The sequence below is a fragment of the Amia ocellicauda genome, chromosome 20, assembly GCF_036373705.1.
Source record: "Amia ocellicauda isolate fAmiCal2 chromosome 20, fAmiCal2.hap1, whole genome shotgun sequence".
NCBI lineage: Eukaryota > Metazoa > Chordata > Actinopteri > Amiiformes > Amiidae > Amia > Amia ocellicauda.
Window position 1 is genome coordinate 20,207,809 of NC_089869.1, and position 14,461 is coordinate 20,222,269.

At 37.2% G+C, this 14,461-nt stretch overlaps 1 protein-coding gene across 2 annotated transcripts; it reads right to left on the reverse strand.

Annotated features, from left to right (window-relative positions):
* Positions 1-8,180: 8,180 nt before the first annotated feature.
* Positions 8,181-12,164, reverse strand: ccnj (cyclin J). Of its 2 annotated transcripts, none has more exons than XM_066693520.1 (6): positions 11,889-12,164; positions 11,054-11,142; positions 10,437-10,647; positions 9,970-10,269; positions 9,611-9,737; positions 8,181-9,402 (listed from the first exon to the last, which is right to left on the reverse strand). In XM_066693520.1, the coding sequence occupies exons 2-6, from the start codon at positions 11,120-11,122 to the stop codon at positions 9,015-9,017; spliced, it is 1,095 nt and encodes a 364-aa protein (XP_066549617.1). In that variant the 5' UTR covers positions 11,123-11,142; positions 11,889-12,164; the 3' UTR covers positions 8,181-9,014. The 2 variants fall into 2 exon arrangements, with proteins under 2 accessions (XP_066549617.1, XP_066549616.1); XM_066693519.1 differs by having other exon boundaries at positions 9,611-9,770; positions 11,889-12,162.
* Positions 12,165-14,461: the final 2,297 nt, after the last annotated feature.

The window sequence follows — 14,461 nt, forward strand, 5'->3', positions numbered from 1 at the left end:
ATTTATTCCTTCCTCCATGGTAGCCGCAGCCTGATTGGCTACTTGGGCAAATGACGGCCAATCAGAGGGCGCGTTTTAAAGGGAAGCGAGCGGCAGAAAGGGATCCAGACCGGAAACAGAATTCGCAAGCCCCGCCCCCAGCAGACGGCCGCGGATACAATGTGTCTGTGTGATCAGGCGGGTCTAGGACCTGCAGACAGACATGCGTGTTGTGGCCTTGATATAGACTAACAGAGAATACTTTATATCCCACACTCCAGTTCAAAAACATCAAGTTGGTGATCCCCCGTGTATCCCACTGGACACTTAAAAAGGGGTTGCTTTATCTTTGTAACAGCTACAATCGTAGTAGCATCCACAACCTAATTATAATTATACATTATATAACTAGAATTTAATATACTTTGCAGGCATGTGACAGTAGTTTGTGCATGCTCTATGTCTGCATATGTAGTATTTTGATGGCTGTATGCTGGTTAATATCAGTGATAATTTGTATTAATATAATACTAGGTAGGAGTAGAATGCATCAGTTAGTGTGTAAAAGTAAGTAGGTCAGTAGTAGTGTAATAGCAGGTATGTTCATGTTCATGAGGGTATGTAAGTTATTATAAGTATTTGTAAGTATTATGATGATAATGGTGATTGATCATGCAATGGAAATAGCTCCAGGATTAATTAAGCTGTTTTTACACCTTAAGCACTCTATGATACACAAATACAAACGCAATAAGGAAAAGACAAAATGTGCTACTGTGTCTAGTAGGCAGCTTAAAAGTGTCATAAGAGAAAGTATCCAACCATTTTGCAAACGAACTCTCAATTACTTAATTGTAGTAATCATTTCCTTACATTTGACTTTCTAATTTGTGTAACTGATAAAAGGTTGGTTCCCTATTAAGATAATAAGTTCCTTACACATTTTTATAACTAACTTAAACTACCTACTGTTTAAAATTATCAAAAGGCTCTGGTTTAGGAAATTATTAGTTAATTTAAGGGTTCAATTAAGTAATTGACAGCTCGATTGGAACAACAACCAGCAGGGTAAGGGCTCCTCAAGACCCAGGGTAGAGACCCACTGCTGTAGTCCCCCTATTGTAGCATGTGTTTAACTGTGCGGCATTTTCACCACAACACCTGTGTGATGCAGCTCCCTCTTGTTTCAGAAATACCCCACTGTCCTGTTCTGTGATCCAAGGGTCATGGGATACTAGTGAATAGTTTAAGAAACTAAAATAAATTAATACGAATTAACAACTGAACCTAGAAGTTCTTTAATATCTGTGCTGAACCCCACCCCCTCGATACTGCAACTCTATAGGGGGTGGGTTCAAAACAAGAAAGATTGTATTAATGGTTTCCTAAATTAAATACAGATTGCAAAACCAGTAACGGCCCAACTAATAAACACGTTTAGTCAAAGATAGATGTAGGTATAAAACAGAGAACTACAAATGGAAAACTTCGTCTATCTTTTGGAAAGATACATATATTTATTCTATTTGATATAGCCTATAGACAGTGTTACACTTAAAAGTTGAAATTACATTTAAATTATATTATTAAAAACAATGATACAATATTAATAATTATATTAAAACATTATTTCTTTCATTAACCATTTCTTAAATGGCTGTTGTTGAATGGTGGGAATGATTACATTACCGTTTGTATAAAATATCTATCAATTTATGGAAAGAACACTTGTTATGAGTGGCTACGGTAGGCTATGTTATCTTCTTTTAATTCAGGGGCAGCCGATAGAGTAACATCAAGCACCGTGTAAATAAGAGCACAAACATGTATTCTGATACAGAAACAGGAAACACACGAGTGGTTAAAAAGCACGATTGAAGTATGTCTTCAGTATGATGTCGTATTTATTATTGAAATCTACAAGAAACCTCAAGTTGCACTGTGTTTGATCGAGACGAGACAGAGGTTGCTGTCTTTCAATTTCCAAGATCAATTTTGTCAACAAACTACTTCAGCTGAATCAAATTGCAAATATATTCAACCAATCTCACAATTAAGAGAAAATATTTAATTGAATGTTGATGGGACATCAAATACAATTAAATGCTCACAATAGTAGCATCATATATAATGTTCTGTTCAAAACAAACTTGGTGCATCACAGGATTTGCCATATGGTATAAAGATATCTTGAAAGAGATTTGGTTGACCTTTGACACTTAAGTAACTCTTATCCCATATTTCACTCATTCAGCATTCAGAGTGTAAGAAGAACAGAAGTTAAAAGCGTCATGAGAGAGTGGTATGTAGAAGAAAAGAATAATACTTTGTGGGGGGGACTTGTGTGTTTTAAAGGTATACGTTAACTAGAGGAATAGTGAATTGTATCTTTATTTGCAACTGCGTTTCCACACAAATTTGTTTGTCCTAATATTTTTTTATACTGTGAATCATCATAAGTAACTTTTTTATTTTATTTTAGCCACACTTGTGATCTGTGCTACCCTGTTAGCATGGTCATAATAGACTAGTGTTTTTAATAGTTCTCACTGTAATTTGTTTTTAAATGTTTCCATTAGCAGGGCACTGTATCAGATGCAGGTTATCGTTTTCATAGCTTTCATTTTAATGGGATTTCTCAGAATGATTTCCCATCACCAGTTGCCAGCTCTTGTGCAAATGCCAATCAGGTATGTATAAATGAACAGCCTTTCACTTCTGTATTATATCCCTATCATTTATTCTAAGTACAACGCAATCTTGTTCTTTTGTAACAAATGTTCAGTGTTGATTCAACGATTCAATGACAGATCATAGATTGCAGTACTTATTGACACGTTTTCATATTACAGACTGTTTTCTCTGCATCAAACCAATATCCTATTATTATATAGAGATGATTGTACTACCTTAAATTAAGATATTGTATTCATTATTTTGAAACTCCAAGATGACAGTGCAACTACCTTGTTTTCTGGTTTTGTTTTGATTTTACACTAAAGTGGGGCCATCGTGTCTGTTAATTCCTAGCAGTTCACCTGGTATAATATTGACAAAAACAAATAATGTATTTAATACGTTTTGGTGTTCTTTTACAGTTTAGATTTTCTCTAAAGCACACCTGAGCATAGAAGCAGGTATTTTTTGTTTGTGGTTTATAATTCATTTCTATATGCTATAGGTTTAAAAAATCAACTCAGTTCAAGGCTGAGTTAGTTATTTGGCAAGCTTGCATACAAAAAATCAAATGTCAGTATAAATATGGACTATTGTACTGATACATACATATTTTAAATATTTCAATCTCTTGATATGGTATTACAAGCGCATTTATAGCTGCCGAAGAGAGCACTGCACTGCTTACACGATCCAGTACGAAGTTTCAATAAATATAAAATATGCACAGATACGTAAAGCTGAGGGATAAGACTCATGCTATACTCTTTTAGCAGTTGCTGGAAAAAAAAAGTATAATCTCAGAGATAGCCTACTGATGTACCATCTGGAAACTGTAGGAGTAAATGGGCCGCTATTTAAAAATCGTGTTGGTAAAGGCAGAACTGGGGGGTCTTTTGGGAGTTCTACTGAATACCAAGATGACGCGAGCAAACAGTAGACTTATTCATGTTTGTCTCACAGGGAAACCGTTGGTTTGGAGAAGATGGAAAAATAATCTCATTGCCAGATCCAATTAGACAATCTTGGAGAAACAGACTGGATTTTAAAGTTTCCGACACATGCTCCTGCTTTAATACTAGAGTGAGTTTTTCGATTGTTCTTAAGTTGATGGGGATTCTGTTAAATAATGGAAAGCTATCTCTATAAATGAGTTTGTAATATATGCAACTTGGTCAGGTAAAATAAGACAGTGGCATTGTTTCTGTCCATTAAGCTCAGGATTGTATTCATACTGAGATTTGTCTGGGTGTAGATTTGTATATATATATATATATATATATATATATACTATAGTGTTGGCCAGGGATGAGGTTCAAGTCTTTTAAATGTTGTATCTAAGTGCACACATACTGTACATGCACACACACAGAGAAGAGGACAGACACAAACAGGCACACATACACAGATATACACACAGGCACACATTAGGAGTTAGGAACTCGGTAACTGAAGATTTGGATGTATAACAATTATTATAAGATAAAAAAGTACTGTTGAATAAATCATGTAGAAAAAAAAGTTAATTGAATTAATGACTACTCCTGCCTATGGATCAAACCCACAGTGGAATGAAGAATTCTTACTGGATTTCAGGTATGCGTCTAATACTACAGAGTCATTAAAATATTTAACTTACTTAAATACTTGAAATCGTCAATTATTTCATATTTAAAAAGTGTGAATGATGTCAACTGATTGGCATTAAAACATTTATTTTGTAGAACAGATGGAGGAGATTACATTTTTTCAGGTTTATCCAAAGTAAATGACATCATAGTCTCATAGTCATAGACTCATAGTAAATGAGGTCATTGCAAATATATGTAGGGTGTGTACATCCTTATTGTAACTACTGTAGATACAATAGGAATATTAATACTTTCCTGGAATCTGAAACAGGAAATACTTATTTGTCAGTTGTTTGTGACACTTCAACCTCCATTATCTTTCAGGAAAGACTTTTTATTTAAGGTACTTATGATTTAGGGATAACTGTCTATTCAGAAGAGAACAATTATTGTTTTATGTCCCCATTACACACATTCTTGGCATATATAAATGTATTACCGGTGTATATAAATATATACTTGAGCATTCAAATTCTTAATATAATATTTAGTTCAAAAATGTGTATGCATCATTTTGTAATTTCACAAAATGGGACACCATAGGAAGGGTCTGAATACTTTTACAAACTGTATGTGTGTGTGTGTGTACATATTCTTGTTTCCATGCTTGCATCAACACATTATAGATTCCACTTCCTTGTTCTTGGACAATGATGTTCCTCACCTACGAAGAGGCCAATCTGTTAGAGATTGCTTATCCATTTAAAGTGTAAGAGCAGAGGTGCAGAGAGGTAAGTTAAGACTATCACAAACAGTGAAGGTAGACAAGTACTTGCAAAAGTATAAAGTACTTTATAATATATATAATATATAAGACATTATTTCACAATCAGAAAGGTCAACTTGAGAACATTATATATGTGTGTGTTTAGTTTTTTAATAAAATCACTTTGTGCAGTTCATAAAATGAATGACTGATGATTAAAAAGTATTTGCTTAAACAAATGTGTTAAGAATCACTTAGAAGTATAATCCTAGACACATTTTTTCATTTTATTGAAACTAATTCTGTGTACTAAATCTACGTTACAATTGTTTTTGTTTTATAATCATGAACACAATGTATTTCTAATTCAATCACTCACTGATCTTTAAAGAATAAGATTATCTGATTAATTAAAATAATTTTTGATACTTGATTGTTTTTCAGGACCATGTGGATTAATTTGTATCTTTAATTCCTGTAGTTTCCTTCTCAACAGATGCTGGATTTGCATGTGATATGTGGTTCACTTCTGAGGTAATTAAATACAGTTTTATTTTGTGTATCAAAACCTAGGGCAAGATTAAAACCAAAGATTGACCAAGCTGCTAATAGAAAACTGTACTCTGTCTTAAGTTTTCATCTTTTGTCTACTTCAATATAACTCCTGTACAGTTTTACAGGTACAGCTGTATAGTTTGCTATTTGTCAAAATTGTGATTGAATCCAGCCCCATGTCCCATTTATTAAGCCTAAATTACTTAAATGGCAATTCCTAATAGAACCCCACATCCTAACTTATGCAAACCTGACATCAGGATCTGTGTTTTCTGTTAAAAGTCATAGTATTGATTTGGTTATAGATTAAGTCATTATGATGCTTTTAGAAAATAAAGACACTGTCAAACACATTTTATCATTTACAATCACATTTGTTATAGTATAATGTAATACAATCAATGCAGAGATAAGGTGTTTACAATTGATTACATGTATTTGTCTAATTATATATATAAGACATTAGACAAAAAATAAAGGAGTAGGGGTTTGTAGTTTTCTGATTGCAGATGGGTCAATGTTTTGTGTTAATCTGGTCCATTGACTATTTGTTTAAATTCAACTGTTTTGCATTTACAGGGATGTATTGATTTGGCTGTTTGGAAAAAGGTCAGTTTAGCTGTTCTGTTGAGTAACATCTTTATTTGCCCAAGAACGCATGGCTTCTCCTAGGAACATCTGTTTTGGAGGTAATATTATTGTTATAATAAGTATTTCATATAATTGGTATATATTATCAAATTAACCGTGTTCATGTTGCCTTGAACTAAAATCAATCACTACGCCACAGTATCGATCCATTAATGAATCTATATCATCTTCACTTTCATTACATTTGGCTTGAAATCATAAGTAATCCAAAGCATTAATGCAATTTCTCTCATGCTTAATATTAGATGCACAGTACTTTGGTTGACTGTTTCTAGCTTTCTTTTCATTTTAAGAGAGAAACTTTATGTTTTAACTCATGATGAGAAAGAGAATACATAGTGATAGTGACAGAAAGAGTTTTGGACAATATGAGCCAGTTTGTCAAAAAGTACTTTTTTAGGTGCAAATTATTGTCAACACTAAATATACATACAAAAAAATGTGCAGTATATAAATATTTCTGTCTAGGCATAAAGCATAAGGATATTACTACAAGCATTCTGGCTCCAATACCAACACATTTAATTCTTCCTTTAGATATTCTGCCAAAAACACTGTGGTGTCTCTGAATTTTGATGTTTCAAAGGATACCATTTGGAAGCCTTTGCTTAACAAAGACTTTATACTTGGGACCAAAAACTGTGGTAGGCAGTTGAAAATGGGTAGAATTGAAACTGTGACCACCAACCACAATTGGCAGTGGTTGACTTTTTTTTGTTTAGCAGAGGTTTCTTCCTTCTACTGACCACCTGTTCTTCATCTAGTACTGTTTCACAGGTGGTTCAATATTTTGGACAAGGCCTTTGCATCCTTTTCTTGTCTTTTTGTATCCATTAAAACAAAGTAATTACAGCGCTATTATATTTGTAACTAAATCCATTTTCTGCAAATGGTGTATGGCAGGGATTTGCAAACCAGTCCTTTAGTTCCCCCTGCCATGCTGGTGGTTGTTCCAACTGAGCCCTTAATTGCTTAATTGAATCCTTAATTGAACAATGCAATATACTTAAATTAAGAGTTTGGTTGGGACAAAAAAAAAAAAAAACAGCAGGGCAGAGGGGTCTCCAGGACCGGTTTGGGAATCCCTGGCGATTGCTATATATATACTAACCAGCTTTTAAGGATATAATGTTGATAATACTAATATGTCATTCATTAATTGGTATTGCAATAATATTTCAGGAAAATAAATGTAAGATTTAAGGGAGAGCATTAATGGTCCTTTTTAAAACCTATTACCTCACCTCACATTTTCTTGCCATCAGAAATTAATTATCGTCCAACCAATCAGGAACTGGGCAATCCGCTGCAAAACGGGTAGGTTTACTTTCTTTGTTTTTCAGATGAAGTTTGTGATAGGGAGTGTCATCTGTAAACAATGCAGTACTGGAGCATGTTGAATATCAAAAACATTTTGAAGTATTGGGTTAATAAAATCGCCTTTCACATGAATGGAGTTAACTATAGGATTCCTAAACTCATATTTGTTGATTTGTGGCATTTCTAAAAGATGCCACTCTTGTTTTAATAGTAACATTCAGGATTAAAAAAATCAAGACTAAATTAAATTGTTATGATGAAAAGGTGAACATCATGGTGTTGGAAACCAGGGTCAAAACCAATCATTACAACCCTGTGCACAAACCATCATGTTGTTTCACCTTTCCGGAAAACATTGTCACTGCTATATCCATACGGGAAACTTTTGCCATTGACAAACTTTTTCTGGAGAAATATAGTTCACAGAATGTTTGGTTCCATGTAACTATTTAATATAAATACTAGCCTTGAAATTACTTTTTAATATTGAAACTGAAGACACAAGAAACACCATAGACACATCCTGGGTTCAGAGCTCCATCTGTTTACATAGATTTTTGAAATATATTATAACTCTGTTGGTATTCCTAAATGCTTGTCATATTTTGAAGAATTTACCAGAACACAATAGTTTCTTACAGAATAATTGGTTACACAGTTGATAGAATAAAAAGAATGCAACCGACTCTTTTATTTAAAAGTGCACAGCACTCACTGAGGATTTACACATTCAGTAACATGAAGATGCAAATTTGAAATGGTTTTACTTCTTACTGGAGCATTGTGTATCACATTTCTGCTATTGCAAAATATATATTATGCAAAAACTAAAGAATCAATATACTGATAACCTTTAAAGTTTTGTTTCAGAGGTAGTATACTGTAAATCGAAGTAGCATAATGTGGAAACTGCATGCAAAGAAAATACTCCAGATCAAAGGAGAACTATAGTCCCAGTAACACTGTCTGGGAACTTCATCGGGAAAACAGGCCACATCAGATTAAATATAAACGGAATACAGAAAATAAGTGTACATTCATTTTTTGAGGTAGCTTTGATATGAATACCGTAGGTTAGTAGAACTTTCTCTTCTTAAAGTCACAATTAACAAGGTTTAGGTCAGCTGACCTTATTTTATACCTGAAACGCAAACCTTGTAGCAGTCCAGAATGTGAACATAGGTTTCAAGGCCTATTTGGTAAATTACTATTTAAAAGGGGATCGTTTTTAAAAACGGAGACATTACAAAAAAAAAACGTGTACATCCATCATACATTAAATGATATTGCACAAACTTTCAATTTACATCCTACGCTACATAATACAGTGCTGAACATTTTTTCCCCCTCTCTCTCGCTCTCTTTCTTTAAAATTAAAACCAGTGTTTTTCCATCTACATTATATCCTTATGGCTCACAGGTTTAAGAAACAGTCCTCCAACCAATCTGCCAAAAAAAAAATAATAATAACCTCCCCTGGCTCACGCAGGGATTGATCACCGATCAAAACAAGGTGCTGCACAGGTGTAGTGCCCGTTAACCTGGTAGCCCCTGCCGTAGGGTAAGCTGACCTTCACGTCCAGGGGAGCTGGGATGGTCATGCCCGTCATCGCTTGTATGTGTCCGTGAGGCTGAACGTTGGCTTGTAAACTGGTGGGATGCGACTGGATCGTGTAAGAAGGCATGTGCCCAGTGGTCATGATCTGCTGGCAGTTCTGCTGCGGGTACTGAAGCGGCTGCCGTTGAATGTACTGAGAAACGTGCGGCTGTATCTGAGGCGGGGCGTTCACTGGCGTCTGCGCTGGGTAGACCGCCTGCCCGGGCTGGGGGCTGGGCTGCTGGCACTTCTGTTTGCTCGCTTCTTTGACGTCGTTATCATGTGCCCTGAGACAAGCGGAGATATAATCAGTGTGTACGTTTCAATAAGAGTCCGCATTTACAAATAGCATTGAGAGAGAGCTACAATTACACCTTAAATAAAAATAAAATCACACCTTTGAGGCTGCCGATGTGAAAGTTGCCCCATTTACTTTTTGAACTATAATTTTCAGATATCACTAGAGAACCAGATTGAATCAAAGGTGTCCCTTACATTAAGAGCCGCTCCACACATGCCACGAGGAGATCCCAAGAGTAGGCCGTGAGGCGGTGCAGGCGAGTGGGCCACGAAGGGGAGAGTCTCAGAATGATTCTGGAGGAGGCGACGCAAGCGGCAGCGACTAACGAAGGAGCGTAATTTAAAAACACATGATCTGGGGGTGGGGGGAGCAGAGAACAACTTTGATGAGCACTCCCGTTAAGGAAGTCTCCAGAGACAAAACAGACTCTTCCAAACATTACCAACACCCTTCGTTGTAAACGTATTACCGAGAGGCACTGGAACAGACGATGGATACCTTACGGAGCATAACGTTTCCTAGCTAAATAGAATGAAATGTCATCAGAATTTACCTTGAAGTGAAACCTCCAAGAAATAATCGGCATATTTTGCCATGTATAATCTCGTTTTCTCCAGACAAACCATTGGCCAGCCGTCGTGCAGGTCGCCCTCGTGGACAGCAATGGACAGATAGTAATCGATAAAGTGGGCAGCAGTTGGCAGATACAGGTTCCACTGAAACGTTTCCAGCAACAGCAGCTCCATGTGTAAAAGATTTTGCTTAGTTAGCACCAAGTTCATGTTGGTCATGCATCCCAGGCTGTTGAGCTGCTCCAGTTTGGGCACATGGTCTTCTCTTTCTTCAAACTTGCCTTGAATCAACCATTTAAAAAGGAGGAGGGAGACACGAGAGAGAGAGAGAAAACAAGATCAATTGTACTGTAACTCAAAACACAAATCAAACAGAGGGGCATCTCAGAAACATGAAGTGCATGTGTTTCAGTGTACAGTGGGGTGAGTTGTTCTGCGGTGTACTTACTTGCCAAAAGCAAACAGGACAGTGCGACCACATGCAACTGTTGCACGGATATATCATAGCGATCCATGAACAGGTCTAGTAGGTAGACGGCCAGGTGACGGGCAGCCGGACACAGCCTGAAGCGATTGCTAACGATGGCAATCAGGTCTGCAAAGTAGCGCCTCAGGCTGAGCTGAGGAGACTGCCCTTTGTAGGATGGCAACTTCAGCTCCTAGGAAGAAAGAAGAGGCATTTTTTTGGAAAACAAATTCTGCAACAGGGAAGAAAATACGTGTATTACAGCTGCAGACATATATATTTTGTATATCCTCGAAATAAATTCAAATGTGCACCCATTGCATTGTGCACGTATATTCCCAACACATTTTAAAAATGCGACAAGCGGTTTTGCTTGTGCATGTTCCTCAATATGCCTAAAAAAACCACACACAAGTTGCATACTAAACAAAAATAGCAGTCAGGCTATATCGTCCGTTTACAATGCGTGTGGATGTCTGCAGTGTCACAAAACATCTTCAAACGACCCCAGTCCAGCCCCACTGAAGAGAAAAGGAAAATAATTGTGCACAAATAAGTTAACGGGGCAAACAAACACCGCAGAGACTGAAGTTAGTTACTTTATAGCGGAGAGCTTGGTAGATGTCCGCAGCCAGCTGTCCCTTCCACCATTGGCCCTCTAGCTCCATCGGAGAGGTGTCGGAGTGGCCTGTGTCAAAGGCAAACGGTACAGGCTTCAATCTGTTGATATGGAGTTGTGTCTTTCCAAATGCCTCGAAGAAGACAGGCATTTAAACACAGTCTCCACATTTAAAAGTTGCTCAAGTTAACCTCACTTTAACCCCCCCACCCCCGAGTTCCCGGCCATCCGTTCTAATTGAGTCGAACTCGTTTAATTGCGAGCCAGTCCAGCTTGTTGCGCAACACGTCCTCATATGGACGCAATGAATCCGCCAATTAACTCTGTATTGGTATTCAAGTCTCCACCGACATGCCTTTGCAAGTCATCTAGATAGATTAAGTCATGTTGCAAGAGGCAATGGTGAGACTTGGACTGATTTAGTAGTGTGGCCTCTATAACAAGAACATATGAAGTCCAGAAAGCGATACATTAACAGTTAAATAATGGAGCTTGACAATCCAAAAGTGTATTACCATGTTTTAATTGTATATAATAATAATAATAATAGGCGCTGTCAAAATAGTGCATGAGGTCAACATACTTAAATGCTTCAGTCTTTTCTATAGTGTTTCTTATTTAAAATCGTTGTTACGTCCTCTTTCTATATAATGTATGTCTTGAACTATCAGTCTGTAACAAAGACTGAGTATCACGCCTGAGTGTGGGAGTAACTCTGAACCAGCAGTAAATCCCACTGACCGCTAACCAGAGCCCTCCTGCCAGAAAACCCCAAGAGTGGCAAAGAGAGGAAAAAAGAAAAGCCTGCAACTTACCCTGAGAGCAAGAGGAAAAGACATCCACGTCTGCAATGAGGAGATGGGCTTAGCTCTGCGGGGCCTGTGCACAATCAAGAAATGTCCCCTTTTGAAGTGCAATCAGGGCGCCGTGCACTTTGTTTCGCCCATTGTTAAAGGGCTCGGGCTGTGTATACAAAAGCCTGCGGAGCGCACACATGGCCGGCGCTCTTGCCAATTGAAACGGCCCTTACACTGGGTTCCCCGTCCACAGCCTCCAATCAGGGGCTGGGATTGCTGGAAGTGCGCACAGGAACTAAAAAAAGTTTCAAAAAGACCCCAAAAACCTCCAGAAAAACACAAAAACAAGAAAACACCACAAGATCGTCCAATCAGCGTGCGGTTACCTCGTTTGTATAGGATTACTTTCCATAATATATGCATTTATCTTCATTATAGTTTTGGTTGCAATCATGTATTACCATGTGGATTACAGTGGTCATGTGCATGTCATGTTGTAACTGGGATTTGATAACACTGTATGCACACACATCTTAGATCTTAGTTTCTTTTAAATCACCATCATCAGTTTCATTGTAAAATGGTAGATCTTGATGCTGTTAAAGTAACCAAAATGATATCTGTGTGTCGCATTATTGCATTATATGAAGAAATCAGTGGGGGGTTTGTGAAATATTAGGTAAAGCTGAGGGTTAGACATTAATGGTTTTATAAAGGATGTACTTTATTTAGTCTGAGTCACCAAACTCAATTAATGTTGTCAATTTTGTTGCCCTGGCTTTGATGTCCTCCCATCTCTAAACAAATGTTACCAAGTGACTTTCTAATTGGAGCACATATGAATATAATAGGAAGAATGACTTGGCATGGTCTTGCATGTTTGACTCTGCGTGTTATTGTACCCAACTGTGCCATGCAACTGACTGGATTCATCTGTGTACAATCACTGACAACATTATCTTCAAAACCACAAACACGACTGCTACCCCACTCCCCTCTGAAAATGCGACAAACCAGTTTTGACTGTCATCCCTTATCGATAACTCAAGTGGGTTCTGTAGCCTAAATTATTCACACATACTTAGAGAAGAATTGTTGTTGAATCTCTCGGTACTGTGAAAATATCAGTGAGCAATACAAGAGCAAGAGTTCACCCACGCATCCTCTGGAAACAAACAAACATTACTATTATTATTGGTATTAGATTGGTATAAATTATTCTAAACCCATCTCTCTCTCTCTCTCTCTCTCTCTCTCTCTCTCTCTCTCTCTGTGTCCTGATTTCAATACCTGCCTCTGTTACTCCTGATTCATACCTTTATTTTTTGTAAGGAAACTAAATATATATATTTCCATTTAGTTCTTGTGTATATAGAGGCTGGAGACACATGCATACTTATTATTTTAACCACAAAGACTTAATTTAAGGTTATTACAGTAAATGAAGCAGTTTAGCAGGAAAGAAGTAGAATTAAGCGTGTAAGACATCCTCCCTACAGGGATATGACATTGCCACCACTGTACTAATGGCAGGAAAGCCTTGGCAGGCGGCAGAGGCACATGAATGGGATTAAGACAATACAGGCAGGGAACAGGAACTGGCCAGACTTCCAGCACTACTTGTCCTTTGGTAGTTGTCCCTGATATCCTCTCAGCATCCAGTTACTTTCCCCCAAAAAATGTGCATTAATGGATGAATGATTAATAATTTAGGATCTGGAATGTTAATTGATACATTAATTGTATTATTATTGTTATTAGTAGTAGTTGTACTAGTGCGTTATGCTTTTGGATGCTTCTTACAATGTCCACTTCCCTGGAATGACTTCTATCTTCATTTTCCTTTTAGTCTTCAGACCTTTATACACAGTTATTGGGTGTTTGTTTTATATTTGCTGCAAGTGATATTGCCATCTATTGTCAATCTGTTATAATGCACATCTTGCAAAATATTGTGAATCCATCTTGTTCCTACTTCCTGACAGATGTGTTAGCAGAGAAGTGAAGCTGTTAGTGCTGGTATATCACATCCTAAAAATAAGATGTACGTTTCTCTGTTGTTGGGCGCACTGCCTCTATTTGCTTTCTATATGGTACCTTGTCACCTAGGCTTGATCCTGGGCAACCATTAATGTGCGTCCAGGGAGTTTCCCCTCTGCCACTAGAATTCCCCTAAGAATTGGGTCTGATGTGGTTTCATAGCATTAGGCAGGTTCTGTCACAAAATGTTTTCCTCTCCTTCAGACGTCCTTTAGTTTTGTCTGCCTGTTGCTGTGACAGTTTTCCTTGATTACAGCTTACTGCGTTCTGTTTCACATCTCCTTAGCTATTCTAATGAATGAGGACTTGGCCTTCTGACACTCCAATTGTTTTGCTCTTTTTATGGCGTTTTTTTCCAAATGATTTGCCATTCCATGTGATATTGATTATATTCTCTAGCAATATAGTTAATTGATCAGTTGTATTTGTTAGTTTGTTTATGAAGACTTCCCACTGAAGTCAGGACAGCAGAATCCCTGACCTCCTTCCAGCGATCACTCAAGACACATCTATTCAGACTGTACCTGTGATGTAGTAGTTTATTCCCCTGT